Source organism: Canis aureus, chromosome 14 (assembly GCF_053574225.1).
Source record: "Canis aureus isolate CA01 chromosome 14, VMU_Caureus_v.1.0, whole genome shotgun sequence".
In the NCBI taxonomy this organism is placed as follows: domain Eukaryota; kingdom Metazoa; phylum Chordata; class Mammalia; order Carnivora; family Canidae; genus Canis; species Canis aureus.
Window position 1 is genome coordinate 25,348,444 of NC_135624.1, and position 24,156 is coordinate 25,372,599.

Genomic DNA, 24,156 nt, shown 5'->3' on the forward strand with positions numbered 1-24,156 from the left:
GATGTCTAATTCTTTTTTTGTTTTTTAAGATTTTATTTATTTATTCATGAGAGAGGCACAGAGAGAGGCAGGACATAGGCAGAGGGAGAAGCAGGCTCCCCATAGGGAACCTGATGTAGGACTTGATCCCAGGACCAGGATCATGCCCTGAGGCAGACACTCAACCCCTGAGCCACCCAGGCGCCCTCTAATTCTTTCTCCATCTTTATTCAGGTGGATAAAGGGTCTGGAGGATGACAAGCAGGAAACAGACGTGCATTACAACAGCCTGACCGGTGAGGGGAACTTCAACTGGCGCTTCCTGTTTCCGTTTCAGTATCTCCCAGCTGAGAAGCAAATGGTCATTACCAAGAGGGAGAACATCTTTTCCTTAGAGAAGATGGAGTGTAAGACACCAGCCGTCCTAGTGCTCCAGGTTTGGGATTTTGAAAGGCTGTCCTCGGATGACTTTCTGGGTAAGCCAGTGGCTTCATAAAGTTCATATTAATGTTAGGATTTTGTCCCAGTTTTTGGAGAGCTTGGTCTGATTTAGTTACAAAGATAATAATTTCAGTGCTATTTATGAATAGCAAAAAATTAGAAACACTTCAAACAGCCATTAGTAGGGGATTGGCTGAATAAGTTACGGCATATCCTTATAGTGGAAGACACATTTTCAAATAGACTTAAATTCATCTTTGCTCTACTGCTAAAAAGCTGTTAAATTGTGAGCTAGTTACTAGTCCCCTCTATGCCTCATTTTTCTTCAGTTATAAAACAGAGATAGTAATATTACATACCTCAGAGAGTGTTTGGAGCTGTACATTTAAAGTACAGCTTCAAATCTAATATAATTTTAAAATTTAACTTAATATAATTAAATATAAAATTAATATAACTTAATATAAAATATAATTTGATTTAATAATTTAAAAATATAATGTAAAAACACACATAACACTCAATAATGATAGTCCTGTAGCCATTAAAAATATTTGAATATTTAATAAGTTGGATAGTTGTACAGGATGCAATTAAGTGAAAAAAAGAGTATAGAAAAAAAATCCCCTTTCTGCAAAATACATGTTTATATGTATCAGAGTCAGAGATAGAGACAGGTAAAAAAAACAATAACTGACAGGATAAGAACTAATGTGTCGAGCAGTGGACAACTTTTGGGGGATGGCATTATGGAAAACTTTTCCATTAATTTCTGGTTTCTGTACATGTTCTAAATGCTCACCACTAACAAATATTCTGTAATAGGAAAAGGTTATTAAAGAGAGAGAGATAAAATAAATACTCTCATAGTGTTCTCTTATTCTCCATAATAGTCACTCATTGGAAATACTTTGTTGAGAGCCCACTAAGGTCTTGGAGAGTAACTATGAAGACAGTAAGACTTAGTCCTCCAACTGGAAATGCTTAGGGGACTCAAAGAGAGAGGTGAGTTGGGGGAGAAGCAGGTCCATGATAAGGCACAGGAAAGCTCAGAGAATAGGCACAGAATCCCCGTGCACTCAGGGAGTTCACAAGATGCCCAATAGTGACAACACCTGAAACTGAGGCTTGGAGGTTATATCTTGTAGCCCTGCCCTGTCTTCTACCTGCTACCACACTGGGTACCTTGAGGGCACCAAACATATCTTGGTCATATTGTATCCCTCAAATCCTAGTACATACTAATGATCCAATGTGGTGCTGGTTGAAGGACTAATGAATGAATGAATGAATGAATGAATGAACAGGTGGGTGAATGATTGGTGGTGATGGATACTGAAGCTCTTCCATAACTGTCAAGGGTATCTCTTCACAGGCTCCTTGGAAATGAACCTCAATAGTTTCCCCCGAGCAGCCAAGTCTGCCAAAGATTGCCAACTCACCAAGTTTGAAAATGCAAGTGAGGAGAGCAAGATCTCCATATTCCAGCAAAAGCGTGTGCGGGGCTGGTGGCCTTTTGCTAAAAGCAAGGAACTCACGGTAAGTGGCTGCTGTAGGAGACAGGGCTTGGGGGGGGTGGGGGGGAAGGTTAGGCAGGCAGGGGACATCATGCTTTTTAAATGAGTCACTTTGTAAACGTCAAGTCAAGTGCTTTGAAGTGACACAGAGCACTTTAGGGCAAAAGTTCTGTTGAGAAGCAAGAATTTCGAAAATGTTATAAATGCATTAAGCTTCTGTGTTTCAGCGTGCTTGATTTAATAGCCATGTCAGGGTGGTTTTCTAACCTCTGGCTTGAATTTGTGCCCTTGGCATTATTTTTTTCCCACATTTCTTGAAATTATGCATTAGGTCTTCACTAATGTACAATCTTAATGGAGCCACTTCATCCCTTCACCCTCAAATGCGGGACTCAATTTTGAAAGTGATCCAGACTTTAAAACTTGGAGAGAGCCATTTCCCCTTCCCCCGCATCGCCAGCCTGGTCTGTACTTTGTGGCACCTGCTGTGGGCGCTCAGTCCTTTTGCAAACATTAGGAAGGAAATTATGCAGCCTTCTGAATATCCCTCCATAAAGGAGGGTGGATGACCCACATGATAGGCAGGGTTGAGGAAAGGGAGTGCATTGGTGGCACCTTTCCATGCTATGTCCTCCGCTTGGTAGAGAGCATATTGTCCCCTCTGCTCCTGCATCCAGTGGCAAAAGCACACCTGGATTGGAACCTTCTGGCCACACCTGGTTCTCTCTCGCTGCTGTAGGGGCCTAATGTATGTGAAAGGCAGGGATTCCTTTTGCACCTGATTGGCCTGACTCCATGGCATCTAGTTTTATTATGTTTTCTGGAAGATTTTCCCTTCTCGTCATTCTCACTTGCACCCCCTCTGATGGACAAGGTTTGGTCGAGAATGAGGCTGCAGGCCTCACAGGCTTAGTACATAACAGAAGCTCAGTCAGTGAATTGATTGATGAATGAATGAACTCAGAAATGAAGTAAGCATGGCCTCTCCCCTCAACCAGCTCAGAGTCCAGTGAGAGGGACAGATGTGTCAACAACCCTGTTGCATGCATCCAATAGTCAACGTATAAGTGACACAGGGAGGAAACAAGAGGAGGGAGAAACCTAATTCTCTCTGAGGGTGTTGAGGAGTCAAGTAGAGCAGAGCAGCATTTTTTCAAGAGCAAAGGATGACAAAAAAAAGCATTTTCTAGATGAAGAAGAGGGTGGCTATCTACTTCAAGTAGAAAGAACCCTGAGAGCACAGCATGGAGGCATGATGCATCCCTAAGAGAAGGGCTGATGGCCCGCTGGTCAGAGTTGCCAGAGTTCAGCATGAGGTCAAGAAATGGGGACTGCCAAGTCCTAAAATCCAAATTCATGTCTTTTGACATAATTCCTGTTTCTATAAATTTGACAGTAATTATGTATGCATGATGACATACTGGCAGCCATCATTTATTACATTTTTATAGCCCTTTAGAGTCTGCCAACTATGTTCAGACTTCTGTTTTTTCATTTGATCTTAGTTGACCCTTTATTTCTGTCACATTTCTTTCTTCATTTCATACAACAAATATTTATTGAGCATCCATTAAGTGATAGGCCCTGGGAATAAAATTTGAGTTGTAAGAGACATACGTCTCTGCCAGCATGGAACTTACAGTCCAGCTTCAAAGACAGACAAGTGCAAATGCAGAATCACACATGCACACCAAGAACCCAAATACTTAAAACAAGGGCTGGGGAGGAAACAACGTGCTGAATTAAAGCATATCCAGTGCAGATATTCTCACTCCATAGGGTGGTGGGAGGCCTTTCTGTGACTGTGGAACTTTTGAGTCCTGAAGAATGAGAAGTAGGGAGCCATCAGAGAGAGACAAGAGGAAGTGTGTCACCAAGCAAACACTACAGGCAAAGGCCCTTGGGTAGGGGAGGAATGAAAATACAACGCCCCCTACAACAAGCACATGATGAATGAGGGTGATGCCAATGAAGTGGAAAGGAAACTAGAGCCAAATCACACAGCCCACAGACTCCATGTTGAAGAGTTTGGATTTTATCCTCAAAGCAAGGAAGCCACTGAATGGTTTCCAGCAGGGAGGTGAGGGGATCTGACTCACATAGGAAACACAATCCCTCATTGCTTATGTGGACAATGAGTGGGAGAGGGTCACAATAGAAGAAGGGGAAGAACTAGGTAGAAATGTGGGAAGAAAATGATTAAAATGTGTCTGAAACATAAACCTAGAGAAGAGTATCTTTGGAGAAGGACAGTTGGGTCACTGTGTCAGATGCCCCTGAGTGGTCATAAAAGAAGCAGAGAAGTGTCCTTTGGATTTAGCAATATGGAGGTGACCTTTTGAAAAGTAGTATTGCAAAGGCTCATAGCAGCACTATTCATTAGTGCTGCTATTCACTATTCACTATTCATTCATTCAATAGCAGCACTATTTCCCAAAGTGGAAAATCCAAATATCCATCAACTGATAAATGGATAAACAAAAGATGATATATCCATACGACGGAATATAATTCAGCCATAAAAAGGAATAAAGTGCTGATACAGGCTCCATCATGGATGGATGAAAACATTCAAGTGAAAGAAGCCAGTCACAAAAGACCACATACTATATGATTCCATTTATAGGAAATGTCCAGAATAGGCAACCCCCCAGAAAGTAGATTGGTGGTTGCCAGGTGCTGGAGGGAAGGGAGATGGGGAGTGACTCCTAACAAGTACAGGATGTCTTTTTGGAGTGATAAAGTCTTCTGGAATTAGACAGTGCTGATGACTGTACAACTTTGTGGATATACTGAAATTTATTGTGCACTTTAAAAGGAGGGACTTTTTTAAAAGATTTTATTTATTTATTCATGATATACACAGAGAGAGAGAGAGAGACAGAGACAGAGACACAGGCAGAGGGAGAAGCAGGCTCCACACAGGGAGCCCAACACGGGACCCAATCCCTGGACCCCAGGATCATGCCCCGGGCCAAAGGCAGGTGCCAAACTGCTGAGCCCCCAGGGATCCCTAAAAGGAGGGACTTTATGTATGGGAATTGTATCTCAATATTTAAAAAGCAGTTCAAAGGGATGGTGAAGACAGGCATAGGCTAGCATACACTGCAAAGTGAGTGGGGAATAAGCTAGTAGAGACATGTGTAGACGCTAAAAGCCTTCATGGTTCCGCCTTTCATTCCTCCTCTCAAACCACACTAGCCATCCTTAGCTATTCTTATCCCCAGCCACTCCCTGTTCCATCCCACACCCCTGCTTTTCCATGGACTGGTACTTCTGCCTGGAATGCCTTGACTCCCATCTTCTCTGGGAAAACTCCTCCCCCTTAAGTATTTTGAGATTCTTTTCAGCAGTCACCTGAATCCTCCCTGATACCCTAGTCTGGATAGGCTGGCTTGCCTTCATGCTTCCATAGCTCTAGTCATACTGATTTATAATTGTCTGTATATGTCATGGTTCTGCTGTGAGTGACCTGAGTCCAGAGAGTGCACTTTCTCTTTCAGTTCCTTTTCTGAATTTTTAGTATCTAACATGGTGTCTGGCACATAGTACATGCTCAATAAATTTTTACTGAATGGCTCATTAAATTCAGGGACAATTAAGACATTGACCCTACCATCAAAGAGATTATATGATTTCCTTCTCTTTTTATTCGGTGTACTGAGCACATAGGAAGCGTCCAACAAATATTCTTTAAGAACAAACACATCAGCACACATTTATTTATAAGACTGTGTCACGGTAGAAACCAGAGAACAACATGCCAAAGAAATAAGAGAGGGGACAAATAGATTTTAATGGTGGGAGATTCATAGGATACACAGGTTGTTTGGGGACATTTTAAAAAAGATTTTATTTATTTATTCATGAGAGAACAGAAAGAGAGGCCGGGGGCAGCCCCAGTGGCACAGCAGTTTAGCACTGCCTGCAGACCGGGATGTGATCCTGGAGACCCGGGATCGAGTCCTGCGTCGGGCTCCCTTTGTGAAGCCTGCTTCTCCCTCTGCCTGTATCTCTGCCTCTGTGTGTGTGTGTGTGTGTGTGTGTGTGTGTGTGTGTCTATGAATAAATAAAAATAAAAAATAAAAAATAAACTTTATTAAGAAAAAGGAGAGAAAGAGGCAGGGGCATAGGCAGAGGGAGAAGCAGACTCCCTGTGGGGAACCTGATGCGGGACTCAATCCTAGAACCCCAGGATCACAACCTGAGCCAAAGACAGATGCTCAACCACTCAGCCACCCGGGTGCCCCATTTTTTTTAATCAAAAAGAGTATTTTAATAAATCACATGAGCAAGGGTTGTACTTGTTCAACAGAATATTAAATTGATACAACCATGTTAACACATCTTCATACATAATTATCTCTTATACCAAGTCACTATAACCATGTGAGCAAAGTAGTAGACAGCCAATCAAAATACAAAAGCTGGGGATCCCTGGGTGGCGCAGCGGTTTGGCGCCTGCCTTTGGCCCAGGGCGCGATCCTGGAGACCTGGGATCGAATCCCACATCAGGCTCCCGGTGCATGGAGCCTGCTTCTCCCTCTGCCTGTGTCTCTGCCTCTCTCTCTCTCACTGTGTGCCTATCATAAATAAATAAAAAAAATTAAAAAAAAAAATACAAAAGCTGTAAAACCACAGATGCCTGAACATTAACGTGAATTCACTTTATAATTAGCTCACGGTAAGTATATTTAGCATAGCACATAGTGTGCTTTCCTAGACTGCATTAAGTATTAGGCAGTGGTTAAAACCAAAGGATGTAGACGTAGACAGCTTGGGTTTGAACCCTGTCCTCTCCCGATGAACGGTGTGACATGAAGCAAGTTTCTTAGCCTCTCTGTGCCTCAGTTTCCATATCTATAAAACGGGGATTGATAATAGATACGTATCTTACCAAGTTTTAGCACATAGATGAGTTAATATATGTTAAGTGTTTAGGATCATGAAAGGAAATGAAGACCACCTAGATGCCAACAGGCTGTTTATTTAGAGCTTGCTATGACAAGAGGGTCAGCTGCCATCACTCGGTAGAGATTCAAAGACAGGGGAGTAGGGAAGCTTTATAAAGAAAAAACAAAGAGAAGACTTCAGGTTTGTTCTGATTGGAGGTTGTTGGCAGGCAGAGTAACTAGAGGGGGGCATCCGAAGTGACTGGTTAAGGGAGAGTACTGGAATACTGGGGCGAGGGGCACACAAAATTAGGGACTCAGCCTCAGATAGGCAGCTTGGAGTCCGGCACCCACAGAAACTGGGAGAGAGGGGTGGTCTCTCTCTGGTTGCTTACGTTGCAAAGAGATGGCTCCTGGGTCTTTGGGAAAGGTGGGTCCTGGGTATTGAGACAAAGGACCTATCTAGTATTCAAAGGGATTTAAATGCTCTTCAAAGAGAAACCAAAGGGTTTACGATTACATTTTCTAAAGTGTCCACTCTTACAGAAAGGAGATGGAAATCTCTTCCTTTATTTGCCACCAGAAAAGTTAAGCCTCTTGTTTTTAATCTGGTTTTGTCCTTACACATCCTAAAGGGAAAATGAGAATTTACTTCATCCCCAACTACCTGGCAACCCCCGAATCCCTGGTTTGGCCTGCAGCAGCAGGGGTATAACCCAGCTGACCCTCGTCCATCCTCCTTCTCCTGCCCAAAGGAAGCAGTAACTGCACCAGGGAAGCCAAACCAGTAGCCTTCTCTGGGCTGGCAGCGAGAGGATGAGTTGGATGAGCCAGGAGTAAAGTAGTGTAACGTGAAACCTCAGTCAGGGTCCACCACCTCCTAGTCCTGCCATCTCCAAGTCTCAGTTTCCATGTCTGTATAAGGAATGGGTTGGACTGGGTGCCCCCAAGGTGCCTTTCCAGCACGGACACCCTCTGCTTCCGAGCTCCCACACCGTCCTTCCTGAAGCCAGTAGTCAAGAGGTCACCATCCTGTTCCAGGCACCAGCTGGCCAGCAGGGATTTGCTTACAGCCACTGCTATGTGCCAGGCTTCTATTTAAAGCTGCTTATCTGTACACCCAGGCAGTGCAGTTTAGACATCTGGATCACAGAGCTCCTAGTGTGGAATGTGGCTGGGCTTACAGTCAGTGGAAAATAGCTCCAGGTGAGATTTGCAAAGAACGGGTACCCTCGGGGACAAAGGGAATGTGTATTGAGCAGGTGCTTCATGGGACACATTGCACTTTGCATTTTATATGTATTACCCTATGAAAAGCAACCCTTTAAAGATCACTGCTTTAGAAGATGAAGAACCAGAGGTTTCCTTCACAGGTGAATCCCATAAATTGACTGTTATATAGTCCAGCTAAGTCTCCAGAACATCAGCAACTAAAATTAAAAGGGAAGTTTCTTTTTAACATTTTTTAAATTAAAAAAAAATTTTATTGGAGTTCAATTTGCCAACACTTAGCATAACACCCAGTGCACATCCCGCAAAGTGCCCCCTTCAGTGCCCATCACCAGGTCACCCCAACCCCCCACCCACCTCCCTTTCCACTACCCCTTGTTCATTTCCCAGAGTTAGGTGTCTCTCATGTTTTGTCACCCTCACTGATATTTTCACTCATTTTCTCTCCTTTCCCTTTATTCCTTTCACTAATTTTTATAATCCCCAAATGAATGAGACCATATAATGTTTGTCCTTCTCCGATTGACTTATTTCACTCAGCATAATACCCTCCAGTTCCATCCACGTTGAAGCAAATGGTGGGTATTTGTCGTTTCTAATGGCTGAGGAATATTCCATTGTATACATAAACCACATCTTCTTTATCCATTCATCTTTCGATGGACACCGAAGCTCCTTCCACAGTTTGGCTATTGTGGACATTGCCGCTATAAACATCGGGGTGCAGGTGTCCCGGCGTTTCGTTGCATCTGTATCTTTGGGGTAAATCCCCAAAAGTGCGATTGCTGGGTCATAGGGCAGATCTATTTTTAACTCTTTGAGGAACCTGCACACAGTTTTCCAGAGTGGCTGCACCAGTTCCCATTCCCACCAACAGTGCAAGAGGGTTCCCCTTTCTCCATATCCTCTGCAACATTTATTGTTTCCTGCCTTGTTAATTTTCCCCATTCTCACTGGTGTGAGGTGATATCTCATTGTGGTTTTGATTTGTATTTCCCTGATGGCCAGTGATGCGGAGCATTTTCTCATGTGCTTGTTGGCCATGTCTATGTCTTCCTCTGTGAAATTTCTGTTCATGTCTTTTGCCCATTTCATGATTGGATTGTTTGTTTCTTTGGTGTTGAGTTTATTTTTTTTTTTTTTTGAGAAGAAAGTGATTTTATTTTATTTATTTATTTTTTTTAATTTATTTTTTTTATTGATGTTCAATTTACTAACATACAGAATAACCCCCAGTGCCCGTCACCCATTCACTCCCACCCCCCACCCTCCTCCCCTTCTACCACCCCTAGTTCGTTTCCCAGAGTTAGCAGTCTTTACGTTCTGTCTCCCTTTCTGATATTTTTATGCTGAGTGAAGTAAGTCAGTCGGAGAAGGACAAACATTATATGTTCTCATTCATTTGGGGAATATAAATAATAGTCAAAGGGAATATAAGAGAAGGGAGAAGAAATGTGTGGTGTTGAGTTTAATAAGTTCTTTATAGATCTTGGATACTAGCCCTTTATCTGATATGTCATTTGCAAATATCTTCTCCCATTCTGTAGGTTGTCTTTTAGTTTTGTTGACTGTTTCTTTTGCCGTGCAGAAGCTTCTTATCTTGATGAAGTTCCAATAATTCATTTTTGCTTTTGTTTCTCTTGCCTTCGTGGATGTATCTTGCAAGAAATTACTGTGGCCAAGTTCAAAAAGGGTGTTGCCTGTGTTCTCCTCTAGGATTTTGAAGGAATCTTGTCTGACATTTAGATCTTTCATCCATTTTGAGTTTATCTTTGTGTATGGTGAAAGAGAATAGTCTAGTTTCATTCCTCTGCATGTGGATGTCCAATTTTCCCAGCACATTTATTGAAGAGACTGTCTTTTTTCCAGTGGATAGTCTTTCCTGCTTTGTCGAATATTAGTTGACCATAAAATTGAAGGTCCACTTCTGGATTCTCTATTCTGTTCCATTGATCTATGTGTCTGTTTTGCGTCAGTACCACACGGTCTTGATGACCACAGCTTTGTAGTACAACCTGAAATCTGGCATTATGATGCCCCCAGCTATGCTTTTCTTTTTCAATATTCCCCTGGCTATTCGGGGTCTTTTCTGATTCCACACAAATCCTAAGATGATTTGTTCCATCTCTCTGAAGAAAGCCCATTGTATTTTGATAAGGATTGCATTAATTGTGTAAATTGCCCTGGGTAACATTGACATTTTCTCAATATTAATTAAAAGGGAGGTTTCTGTGCTTCCAGTTTAATGTGAAAAACAATCATCAGTAGCTACTGTGGCTACACACTCATACACCAGGCAGTAAAGTTTTAACAGTGAATAAGACAAATTTCTGGCATGAAGAAGTTCACAGCTTAGCTGAGGACATAGATGGTCTAAATAGTAAGTACGTGGCAAATTCAGATTCTCTAGGAGCAGAGTGGGTAAGTATTTTCACGTGAAGATTATTTAAAGAAAGTGTAGGTAATATACATTTACAGGAAATTAAAAAGACACAAGATTATAGAAGGAAAGAAATAGCACCCACATGCGCACCACCCAAAGCAAACCATTGCTAATGTTTTGGTTATGCCCAATTTGCATAAATTTTGGTTAATTTTGCATAGTAGTGATCATTCCATATTAAACATAGTGCTTCTGTGTGTGTGGGGGGGTGTTCTAAAGAGCATTTCCCTGTGTTATGTTATCAATGTTATTATCAATCTTTGTATTCTCAAAACAGAAATGCCAGTTTAATCATCGTTTTGTTCCTTAAACATTTATTCACTTAAAAAAGTTAAGATGGAAAAGTTGAAAGAATAGGACAATGGTCAACCATTTTCCACCGTCTAGATTCAACACTTGTTAATATTTTGCTATACTGATTTTGTCTATATATGTGAGTATATGGTCTCACCTCCCCCTGCACACATACTCATTGGCTGAACTGTTTAAGAGTAAACTGTACACAGTCTAAATACTATACCTTGCTAAAAAATAAAAAAGTAATTTTGAGTAAATTTGAGGATCTAATTGGCTTTATTAAACAATTCATGAATAGGGTAGCATCCCATCTAGCAAGTAAAGGGGAACTCCCCCAAGGTAAACAAAAGGAAAGCTTTTAAAGGCAAAAAGAGGGCATAAAGAAAAGAATTTATTAGCAAGGAATGCATTATTTGGGCAAGGTGCTCTCCTAAGAGGAATGAAAGGGTGCCTATATGTAAATTTCCAGGTTGAAATTCCATGTTCGCTGCCTAAAGGTTAAATTAGGGTAGTAGGTATTAAATCTTGGTTTGTTGACATGAGGCCTTAACCTGAGTAACTCCATCATGAGCCTGTGGTCTTCTTTTTAACAATTTCTGAATACTTTAGCACGCATCTCCTAAGAATATGGACACTCTTGTACATAACAACAGAGCCATCATCACATATAAGAATTTAATAATGATTACCTAATCTGATATCCCTACCATATTCATTTCTCATCTATAAGAACGGTACCCTATTACCCTCATATAAAAATATATTTTTTTAATTTATTTTTTATTGGTGTTCAATTTACTAACACACAGAATAACCCCCAGTGCCCGTCACCCATTCACTCCCACCCCCCGCCCTCCTCCCCTTCTACCACCCCTAGTTCGTTTCCCAGAGTTAGCAGTCTTTACGTTCTGTCTCCCTTTCTGATATTGCCCACACATTTCTTCTCCCTTCCCTTATATTCCCTTTCACTATTATTTATACTCCCCAAATGAATGAGAACATATAATGTCTGTCCTTCTCCGACTGACTTACTTCACTCAGCATAATACCCTCCAGTTCCATCCACGTTGAAGCAAATGGTGGGTATTTGTCATTTCTAATAGCTGAGTAATATTCCATTGTATACATAAACCACATCTTCTTTATCCATTCATCTTTCGTTGGACACCGAGGCTCCTTCCACAGTTTGGCTATCGTGGCCATTGCTGCTATAAACATCGGGGTGCAGGTGTCCCGGCATTTCACTGCATCTGTATCTTTGGGGTAAATCCCCAGCAGTGCAATTGCTGGGTCGTAGGGCAGGTCTATTTTTAACTCTTTGAGGAACCTCCACACACTTTTCCAGTGTGGCTGCACCAGTTCACATTCCCACCAACAGTGTATGAGGGTTCCCTTTTCTCCGCATCCTCTCCAACATTTGTGGTTTCCTGCCTTGTTAATTTGCCCCATTCTCACTGGTGTGAGGTGGTATCTCATTGTGGTTTTGATTTGTATTTCCCTGATGGCAAGTGATGCAGAGCATTTTCTCATATGCATGTTGGCCATGTCTATGTCTTCCTCTGTGAGATTTCTCTTCATGTCTTTTGCCCATTTCATGATTGGATGGTTTGTTTCTTTGGTGTTGAGTTTAATAAGTTCTTTATAGATCTTGGAAACTAGCCCTTTATCTGATATGTCATTTGCAAATATCTTCTCCCATTCTGTAGGTTGTCTTTTAGTTTTGTTGACTGTATCCTTTGCTGTGCAAAAGCTTCTTATCTTGATGAAGTCCCAATAGTTCATTTTTGCTTTTGTTTCTTTTGCCTTCGTGGATGTATCTTGCAAGAAGTTACTGTGGCCGAGTTCAAAAAGGGTGTTGCCTGTGTTCTTCTCTAGGATTTTGATGGAATCTTGTCTCACATTTAGATCTTTCATCCATTTTGAGTTTATCTTTGTGTATGGTGAAAGAGAGTGGTCTAGTTTCATTCCTCTGCATGTGGATGTCCAATTTTCCCAGCACCATTTATTGAAGAGACTGTCTTTCTTCCAATAGATAGTCTTTCCTCCTTTATCGAATATTAGTTGACCATGAAGTTCAGGGTCCACTTCTGGATTCTCTATTCTGTTCCACTGATCTATGTGTCTGTTTTTGTGCCAGTACCACACTGTCTTGATGACCACAGCTTTGTAGTACAACCTGAAATCTGGCACTGTGATGCCCCCAGATATGGTTTTCTTTTTTAAAATTCCCCTGGCTATTCGGGGTCTTTTCTGATTCCACACAAATCTTAAAATAATTTGTTCTAACTCTCTGAAGAAAGTCCATGGTATTTTGATAGGGATTGCATTAAACGTGTATATTGCCCTGGGTAACATTGACATTTTCACAATATTAATTCTGCCAATCCATGAGCATGGAATATTTTTCCATCTCTTTGTGTCTTCCTCAATTTCTTTCAGAAGTGTTCTATAGTTTTGAGGGTATAGATCCTTTACATCTTTGGTTAGGTTTATTCCTAGGTATCTTATGCTTTTGAGTGCAATTGTAAATGGGATTGACTCCTTAATTTCTCTTTCTTCAGTCTCATTGTTAGTGTATAGAAATGCCACTGATTTCTGGGCATTGATTTTGTATCCTGCCACGCTACCGAATTGCTGTAGGGATAGAGGGAACATTCCTCGACATCTTAAAAGCCATCTATGAAAAGCCCACAGCAAATATCATTCTCGATGGGGAAGCATTGGGAGCCTTTCCCCTAAGATCAGGAACAAGACAGGGATGTCCACTCTCACCACTGCTATTCAACATAGTACTGGAAGTCCTAGCCTCAGCAATCAGACAACAAAAAGACATTAAAGGCATTCAAATTGGCAAAGAAGAAGTCAAACTCTCCCTCTTCGCCGATGACATGATACTCTACATAGAAAACCCAAAAGTCTCCACCCCAAGATTGCTAGAACTAATACAGCAATTCGGTAGCATGGCAGGATACAAAAATGTATTTTATAGCTGTTTCTTTTTTTCAAAACAAGATTCCGTCATATAGTTCATGAGTTACCTTTGGTTATTTTGTCTCTTTGGTCTATTTTGTTTTAGAATGGTCTTCCACCATTTTTCCCCCTATGATAATACCTATCTGATGAAACTAGCCTGAATTGTCCAGTTGTTTTCTCATGATGTAGCTTATCTATTCTCTGGACCCTGTATTTCTTGTGAACTAGAAGTTAGGTATAACAACATTATCAGGATCAGTTAAGCAGTTTTGGTAAGAATACTTAAGACCTGATCCTGTTTCTTTCATATTGAATTATGGCAGGAGGCACATGCCCTCAGACAGCCTCACTAGGGTGAAGCTGTATTTACTCACTTGATCATGTCGGTGACCATGAGGTCTCTTCATTGTAGAGGCACATTTTCCTCTTTGTAATTAACAAGTAACCAGTGGGTGACACTTTGGCACTCTGGGAAATTCCTATCCTGCGACCACTTTTTACCTAATGGTGATCATTAATTATTTCATTGGTGTTGCAAAATGATTTTTCTATCATTTCTTCCTTCTTTACCTATTCCTCTGTCCTTCTTTCCTGCCATCCATCTATCTCTATCCATTTATCTGCCTGTCATCTAGCTAGCAAGCTATCCATCCATCCATTCATCTATCTATATATCCCCATCATCTATGTCTATCATTCTTTCTCCATCTATTAATAAGAATTTATCGGTTAAAAAGAGCTTCCTCTCAACAAATGGAAATAAATTATGGTCACCATCTCCTCAAAAAAAAAAAAAAAGACAAGATAAATGTCTAATTCTCTCTATCAATTACCGCACTGTAGAATCAAGAATTGGTATGAGAGATACCTCCAATGGTGGTAAATGAGATTTTTTTTCTCTTGCATTTTTTCCACAGTATCACTATGGACTTATGGATTTAAAAAATATTTTTTCTAGCTCTGTTCACTGAAAGGACCTAGAAGTAAAAATCACCAAGTAGCAAGAAGACTCCTAGCATCTGGATCCTTATATCTAAATACCGATCTCTCCTGAAAGAACCAAGTGTCTTTGGCTGACTCCAGGTCTAGGACAGATAGAACCCAAGATAAACCTGGGACCTATCATTGTGACAAATAAGACAATTTGAACATCTGACAGAATGACTGATTTGCATATTAAGCTTTCTATGAATTTTGAATTATTTCCTTAATTTATCTGCTCAGAAATGGCATGTCTAGGTCATGCCTAGGTCTAGAGTATAAAAGGTAATACACATACACTTACATGGACATTATGTGTATGCATGCATAATATGTGCGCATATACCTATGTGTGTCCCTCCTCCTAAAAGACTTTGCCAGGGATCCCTGGGTGGCGCAGCGGTTTAGCGCCTGCCTTTGGCCCAGGGCGCGATCCTGGAGACCCAGCATCGAATCCCACTTCGGGCTCCCGGTGCATGGAGCCTGCTTCTCCCTCTGCCTGTGTCTCTGCCTCTCTCTCTCTCTCTCTCTTTCTCTCTGTGACTATCATAAATAAATTAAAAAAAATTTTTAAGACTTTGCCAGCACATATCCCTACCATTGATGTATAAGAATACCTTATACCAGTGAGAGTTGTGTTTTAATAAGCAATAATTATCTCTGAAGGAGGCATATCTGACCTAAAGGACCTATACCCCTCCCCAGAACATCCACTCTCTGAGCATAGTGATGTTCGAAGCCCATTAATAACACACTTAGTGCAACAAATCTAGTTCTTTCAGGACCTTCCCTGGTCATTTTCTTCCATCCACAGATGTCATCAGGTTAATAGATAGTCTCTCAAACTGTCCGGGTTTTTTTCTTCTAGCTCTGATTTAATATTACATTTGGAGGATATTATTAGCTTTAAGACCTCACCTTGGTGCTTGGTTGAATATCAATAATTAAAATAAAGCTAGAAACCCTCTGTGTGGAGAGAGATGGAGAGAGGACTGGTATTTATCAGAATATGTCAGTAAACATTTCCTTGCTGCTGCCTGAGTGCTATCAGAAAAACTGCTTTGCAACCACTCAAGCAAGGCAGTGAGGTAGGGGCAAGGCTTTTCATGGTAATAATCAATGACTCCTGTGCCTAGGGTGGAATTAATTTCATATTCTCTGCTTCCCTTTACTTTGCTTTTTTTTTTTCCTGTGGGAAGTGAGTTTTCCCTGGGTATTTTCTATATGGGCAGATTTTTCCTATCAAATTATGTGTTTCCATCCATGAAATAGTGTGGAAGGTAGCAACTATAAACTCTTAAGACTTTACTATTTACCAGGCACCAGGCTGAGCACTGTATATATGTTATTTTATTTATTTGTCAAAGCAAATCTGTGGGGTGCATGCTATTAACATCTCCAGGACAGAAAGACTGAGGTAACTCACCCAAGGCCACACAGTTAGTAAGAAGTAAAGCCCAGTTTCAAATGCAGATCTTTCTGCACCAAATCCTATTCACCTGACTCTTACCCTATGCTATGCTACATGATAGCAATCCATAAGCTACCCTTGGATGAAAGCCAAAAACATATTATACTGCCAGGGCCATGGCAAGGATTTTGGAGCTTCTCTTGAACATTTCAAAAAAGGTGCATTTCCTCACTGTTAAATGTATAGCTTGCTTCTTTTCTTCCACAAAGAAGGGCCCCCTGAGTACAGTGAATAGCAGACGATGCGGTTTGGTGTCATAGTATCTCAATACAAATCCTGGTTTTGTAATACAAGTTGGCTAACATCATCAAGCCTTGTTTTCCTCAGCTATAAAATGGGAATAAAAGTATTGTCCATTTTGCTGGTTGTCAGAAGGTTTAAATGGAATGATGTATGTGTGAAGCACATGCAAGTTGTACAGAACTGTGGCTGAGCTTATTGTCAAGGAGTGGACAACAAAGAAGCAGCTGTGATCCTCTTACTCTGGTCCTAACTTTTGTCCTCTAACATTCTTGAGCCCAGCAATTGGTTAGCAGCCCTTCAGATGGCTTTTTTAAATACAAAGGATTTGGATGAGACTGCTAGCTTATAAATATACTACTCAGTAGAGATTAGGTTATTTCTGGAAGACCTCTGGGAATAAGCCCTTTTTGCATATTGGAAGCCCCTCTGCCATGAGTTGTAGGCTGCCTCTTGGGTTTCTTCCATCCCTCAAGCTTTGCAGGATCTCCTGCCTTTCATGAAACCTAGAAGTTTTAGCCATAAGTTGCCTTAAAGCACATCTGACCATTTAACAGGTATGGAATCTGAAGCGCAAGAAGACAAATGCCTTCAAGTGTTAATTATGATGACAATAAGCCAATCATCTCATGTTAGAGTTAGGAAGGTCCTTGCAAATCTTCTAATCTGACTATCTGGCAAATGCATGAATGAGTTGGGAGGCAGCCCGCTATCATGGAAAGAGCATGAGCTTTGGCATCATACAGACCTCAGTTCAAGTTCCAGTTGGATGGCTTACTCCCTGTGTGACCCTGGGGAAGTTATTTAACTTCCCCTCCTTCATTTTTCCATCAAAAAGAGGTGACCTAGCTTGCTTGTCACTATGATTTATTGATAGGTCAATTGAAGGAATGTAGGCAAAGCAGGCATTCAATAAATATTGCAGTTACAGTTAGAGTTATAGTACTGTGACTCCACTGTTGGTAGAGGTGGAGTGGAGTGGACAACAGCTTTATATTCCTTCTTTCCTGATTTCCAAATATTTACTGAGTACTTATATATGTAAGTCATTACCCATAGGGCCAAGATTTGTCAATAGGAATAAGAGACTATATATATATATATAAACATTTCTTTAAAAATATGTGTGTAGGGGATCCCTGGGTGGCTTAGCGGTTTGGCGCCTGCCTTTGGCCCAGGGTGCGATCCTGGAGTCCCGGGATCGAGTCCCGCGTCGGGCTCCCGGCATGGAGCCTGCTTCTCCCTCCTCCTGTGTTTCTGCCTCTCTCTCTCTCTCTGTGTGTCTATCATAAATAAATAAATAAATCTTAAAAAAATAACAAATAAAAATATGTGTGTATATTTGTGTATGGATAAAATAGAAATAAGAGACTATATATATATATTTTTTAAAAGAATGTTTCTAGACCATAGGACATGTAATGCATTCTTAATTGGGCCAGAATTGTAGTCTAAAGAATGGATGGGACTCCCTAGATTTGAACTCATGACTTCACTGCATTGTAGTAATAAGCCCACTGTATTTCTTTACTAATTCAGACAACCATGCTACTGCGTCTATTCTCTGGCTTCAACCACACCCCAGATACACTGCTCTTTTTCACTTTCTCCCATAATTACATTTTCATGGTTGCCAGCAACCATCCTCTTGTTAAGAAGTCCTAGCTTTTGGGGCATGAATGGATAAGTTAACACAGGCCCATTGGTTCATCAGAACCTTTCATCTTTTCACCAGGATAGGAAATCAGATTATGCCCCATCCACATGTAATTTTAAAAGACAAGCTTTAATGACAATCATCAGTCTAAAATACTTCCGTGATGCTCTAGTCCTCCACCGGTTCTATCCCTCTCCTATTACCTTGAATCTCAATCCATAAAACCAAAGAAGCAGAGAGAGGGCCTTCTTCACCAAGAACTGGAGCTCCAGGAGATCAAGGATCCCATTTTTCTTAATCATTAAGTCCCCAGGATCTAGAATAGTACCCAGCATACAGGGGTCTCCAAAAGTAGTGAATGAGTGAATGAACAAGAAACAGCAACCCTTACCTTTTGCAGTGGTCCTGTCTCCCCCTTTGAAACCCCAAGGCTTACATCAGTGCTAATAACTGGCACAGCACTCTGAAGAAGCACATGACACCATTTTCAAACCAGAGGGGCTGCTGCTTATTGAAGGAGAAGGAAAGAGGAAGTGCAAGAATAGAAGAATAATTTTGAAGCAATTTGTGGAGACAACAGAAACAAAGAAGGGTGACAGAAAAGCCATTTGGCAAATGTAGGGCCCCACCTACCAATTTCCTCTGGAGAATCACTGGCAGAGAAAAAAGACTGTAGCAGATTCAAAAGGGTTCTATCACTCAGGTAATTAGTACCTTTTCTAATTGCTATTGAGTTTCTATATAATCAGGTTTTGATTGAACGAGTACAGACAAAATAGCACAGGCAACCAAGGACATGTGTGTCTACATATGAGACTTCTTCCTTCATAAAACTCAACAGCAACATCATTTCAGAGCTTTTACAATTGGTCATAAAAAATGGCTTCTCCCAGAACCAAAAAGGTAACAGTTTTTCTCAAAATAAAGCAGCAGGATAGCCAAAATACTCCCTGGCATTCCCCCACACTGTACACTTCTAGAAGGTTAGCATTGCTCCCAGCAGGTCTTCATGACTTAGAAACGGAAACTTTTGTCTTTGTACAGGGCAAGGTTGAAGCCGAGTTCCACTTAGTGACAGCAGAAGAAGCGGAGAAAAATCCTGTTGGAAAAGCCCGGAAAGAGCCAGAGCCCCTGGCCAAGCCCAAGTGAGTGGGGTTGTGGGTAAAAGCATGGGAAAGGCCCTTTGTAGTCGCCGTAGCAGAGGACAGGTTATTTGTCTAGAGGGCCCCTCTGGGAGAACTGAGTCACAAGGAGGCAGCTAGCAGGTACATTCCAATCCAGGTAGCTTTTTGTTGCTAGAATTGAGAAATATTCTCAAAACAATATAGACTGTTTGGAAAATGGAGGGAGGGATCCCTGGGTGGCGCAGCGGTTTGGCGCCTGCCTTAGGCCAAGGGCGCGATCCTGGAGGCCCAGGATCGAATCCCACATCAGGCTCCCGGTGCATGGAGCCTGCTTCTCCCTCTGCCTGTGTCTCTGCCTCTCTCTCTCTCTGTGACTATCATAAATAAATAAAAATTAAAAAAAAGAAAGAAAATGGAGGGAGTACTTTTCTGCAACTGCCACATGAGCATTTCTAGAATAATTTTGTATATTTTCTCTACTTTTTTTTATGTGAATATGAATTCCACGGGAATTTTTCCTACTTGTTTTTGTATCATGCATACAGGATTGTCTTAATGTTTCATTTATCCTGTGCTGCCAAGTTTTGCTTTGTTGCCACAGTGGTCATAATTAGGATTTTTTTAATACCTGTGGAATATTCCATAGACTTGGTGCCCAGAATTGACTTGCTCACCACACTAGAACTGGATATTTAATTTACCTCTACCTTTTTCCATTATTGCAATATGATGAAAATATTTCTCTTTTCTAAGTTATTTATTTATTTATTTATTTATTTATTTAAGATTTTATTTATTTATTCATGAAAGACAAAGAGAGAGAGAGAGAGAGAGACATAGGCAGAGGGAGAAGCAGGCTCCATGCAGAGAGCTCGATGTGGGACTCCATCCCGGGTCTCCAGGATCACTCCCTGAGCCAAAGGCAGACACTTAACCTCTGAGCCACCCAGGTGTCCCTAGAAGTTATTACTTTAAAATAAATTCCCAGAAGTAGAATTACTAGAAGAAAGGGTTGCCCAAATCAGCTTAATCTATGGTTATATAAAAATTAAAAAGTAAATATATGTGGATATGAAGTATGTATACAAAATACTCCTTCAAATTGTGTTGGTCTTATCCTTCCTGAGATCCCAAATGTCTCAAGATGAGTGGTCCCTTCTCTACCTACTTTTCATCTAGTGTTAGAAACATAATGGAGGGACACCTGGGTGGCTCAGTGGTTAAGTGTCTGCCTTCAGCACAGACTATGATCCCGGTGTCCTAGAATCCAGTCCCACATCGGGCTCCCCACAGGGGGCCTGCTTCTCCCTCTGCCTTTGTCTCTGCCTCTCTCTCTGTGTCTCTCATGAATAAATAAATAAAGAACCTTAAAAAAAAAAAAGGAACATAATGGATACTGACTTATTCATTATTTCAAAATTACTCGTTAAGCTCCTACAATGTGAACCTACTTAAAAAACAACTACAACACTTTGAAGAACACTGAAGAACTTGTAAGATACAAGTTCTATCTTCTAAGAGCTTCCAATCTGTTTAGGGAAAACACAGACTCATAAAACAGTTAACAGAATATGGAAGACCAGCATGTTAGGTTCAAAAGGGAGCTAACGTCAAGTGATAGATGAGATAGGAACTTGGAAGGAGGGGGATCTTTATGGGCAAGGTGGTCAAGAACGAATTCATGGAAGGAGTGAGGCTTGAGGTGGTCAGGGTTGGACTAACATAGAGCAGTCAGACTCTTGCCCTCCTCCAGACCAAGCTTTAAAATGGTGTAGGAGTCATCACCCAAAATGTTGGATCGCTTCTGCTTCAAGGCAACATGGACTTCTCCCATTCCCAGGCATCCCCTTGTGGGCCTCTAGAAAGAGGGAATAGAAATATTTCCTGAGGTCTGAAGAATCCCATAGGTTGGAATCATGGTCCCTTTCCTGATTTTCTCTCGCTTCCCTTGTAGCCGCCCAGATACCTCCTTCTCCTGGTTCGTGAGCCCCTTCAAGTGCCTGTACCACCTTATCTGGAAGAATTACAAAAAATACATCATCATTGGTTTCATTCTGATCATCCTCATCATCTTCCTGGTCCTCTTCATCTATACCTTGCCCGGAGCCATCAGCCGAAAGATCGTCGTGGGCTCCTAAAGAATCATGGAGGACCCAGGCCCCCTGTTCCACTTATTCTCTCTTCTTCCTCATCTCTAAATATTTAAGAGCATGTGCTGTGTGCAGGCACTGTGCTGGGTCCTAAGGAGATGAGCCCAAAAGGTTGAAGAACCAGCCCCTCTAAGGACAGAGCAATCCTTCTTGGAGGAAATGGGAAAGGAGCCTCACCAACCTGCCCCAAACCCTGCCACCACCTTTCAAACTCAAAAGCCTTAAGCCATGTTTTCACCCATGGACAGCATGAAATGATGACTCCTTTGCCTCAGAGTAATCAATGGTGACCTCAAATTGACTTAGGTGAATGTTTTCTTTATGTAATCGGTTTTATTCTGAGAGGTCTAATTCTTGGTCTGAGATTTATTGGAAGCACTTTCTTTTAAATAAAATTTGTACAGCAAATAAACTGAAAACATTTTAGCAAATTGCTAGACATTCAACCTGCCCCATATATCTTAACCTTGTTTAAGCCTTACAGTTTAGAGAACACACTCACTTATTCAGGCTGTGAAACTGGTTTGAAGGAAATTTTTATCACCTAAAATACATCTTTTTGTTGGTTTTCCATTAAAGTCACCACTTATAGAGCATGTTCAATAATAGTAATGAGTTCTGGAGAAATCCATTTGGATTTATGCTCATTAATATAATTCCCAAGTGGGAATTTTATAAATATGAAATATAATTTGTGTATGTGTGTATTAGGGGGGACCCCCATGATACCAGTAGGAACTCTCTTTACCCAGATATGTAAGCCCCACTAAATATGGTGTTCCCATAGATCATGCTATGAATGACCACCATCCTTAGCACAATTCAGCACTTAGCCTTACCACCGTATGTAGTAGGTACTATCATAACTCTTAAGCACAAATTAATGTAAAAAGCAGTCCCAGAAATAATAACCTATGTACTTGTCAGATGGGGTCAAGTTTTTTTTTTTTTTTTTTTTTTTTTTTGTGAAAACCTTTGATCTCAAAGTACACTATCTAGATCCTCCTCCCCATCTAAAGCAGAGAGTGGAAGTGAGGGCTGGTGTTCTCAGTCAAAATAAGAAAACAAAAGAATTAGAGTGTGTGGTCTCATACACAAATAAATATGGCAACCATTTGTTCTTTCAAACATGAGGGGTCATTGGGCAGTATTGAGGATACTGGGTTGGGGTTCCCTTCTCAACACCAGAAGCACCTGGGCAACGGCTTTCTTTAGATCATCTTGCACATATATAACTCCTCTAAAATGAAGGATATTTACTTTCACATGGAAAGTCATTCTAGAATGTTCCTCGCTGATCAAAATAAGATTGAAGCATGTTCTGTGTGATTTTAGACTCAGTGTTGTTCATTGAATTCTGGTCCTAGGTACTCACTGCCTCGTAACTATAATGCCCTATTTTCCTGAAGTGATGAAAAATAGAGCATTTTTTGGCATTGGCCACGTTCCTAGCAGGATTAGTTACATAAACTGTGCTTATTCTTGCTGTAGAATAACACAGGCACCAGTAATGGTGGAGTCAAAATCACTTGATGGCATGAAATGTATACATTGAGTTCACTGTAAGTAAAAAAATACATGCTAGAAAACTGTATGTACAGCATGATATAAAAAGAAAATATGTATACATGCATAGGTAAAGCCTGGGGGGATATGCCAAAATGTTAATAGTGATTATCTCCAGATAGCAGTATCTTTTTTTTTCTTGTTTTTCCTAAAACTTCTAAAATAAATATGTTATTTTTAATGTAAGAATTTAATAAACATAGATTTAAATGTGTTCATTTAAAAATTTTTATCGAGTGTCTCTTATGTATTGGGCAGTGGGGATGCAGCAGAGATAAGACAAACCTAGCCCCTTCTCCATGGATTTTACATGCTCCTCAAGGTATGGTTTTTACGTTTATTTATGGGGCATCCAAGAAGGGCACTGAGTAAGAAATGTGTTTCATGCATGAGGTTTAAGAAAAAGGACAACATACATCTGTGGTGTCATTTAAGAGGAGATGAACACCATTATTTTAGGATAGAATTAGAAATAAGGTATTATACTTTCTGCTGGATTCTGAATAGTAAAATGATAAATTTTGACAAAATAATGCATTTTGTTCAAATCCACACACACACAAAAAAGCTAAAAATTGAAAATCCTTCAAAGTTAAATAGAATTCATCGACTTTGCTTTGGTTCCAAAAGATGTCCGAATGCTGAAAAGCCTTTAGCAGAAGTATTTGAAACACTTTCAGATCAGATGGCATCATACGAAATGTGTGAGAAGAAGTGGCAAGCAAGGATAATTTTGGAATCAGCTATGTCTGGTGTTCTATACATAGGTTATCACTTATGGTCCGTCCTGCATGTAAAAAAATAAATAAAATAATGTTCTGGGCCTAATTTTGCAGTCTTGTCCCTAAAGATAATACAGATTAAAAACTTTTTTAAATTAAAAAGCAAAAACCCATTTCCCAAGAAGTTGCTGTGAGTCCCTACTCATGTTCTTGAAAAATATTAAATTTGTTCATTGACAGGTTAGAGTTTTTCTTCCAGCTTAAATCTGTTTCAGAGCAGTTTTATTGTTATTATTATTATTTTACAATATTTGAATCCTTTCCTCCAAACTAAGCAAAAAAAGTCAATACCAGCAACACCACCATCACCAAATGAACAACCCAGAGGATGATATCCAATTCCATGTCTCCAGTAGTTAAAACATTTGGTAACTTCCTTGCTCTTTCCCTTAAAACACATAACTGGAAATTAA

The 24,156-nt window shown here is 40.6% G+C and overlaps 1 protein-coding gene across 4 annotated transcripts in view; it reads left to right on the forward strand.

Annotated features, from left to right (window-relative positions):
* FER1L6 (fer-1 like family member 6) overlaps positions 1 to 23,187 on the forward strand; it is a 156,382-nt gene extending 133,195 nt beyond the window's left edge. For all 4 annotated transcript variants that reach the window (XM_077847127.1, XM_077847128.1, XM_077847130.1 and 1 more), the window contains 4 exons: positions 214 to 455; positions 1,796 to 1,959; positions 19,166 to 19,266; positions 21,200 to 23,187. In XM_077847127.1, coding sequence (XP_077703253.1) covers positions 214 to 455; positions 1,796 to 1,959; positions 19,166 to 19,266; positions 21,200 to 21,383 — 691 coding nt within the window. In that variant the 3' untranslated portion in view covers positions 21,384 to 23,187. The remainder of the gene's footprint in view (positions 1 to 213; positions 456 to 1,795; positions 1,960 to 19,165; positions 19,267 to 21,199) is intronic.
* Positions 23,188 to 24,156: the final 969 nt, after the last annotated feature.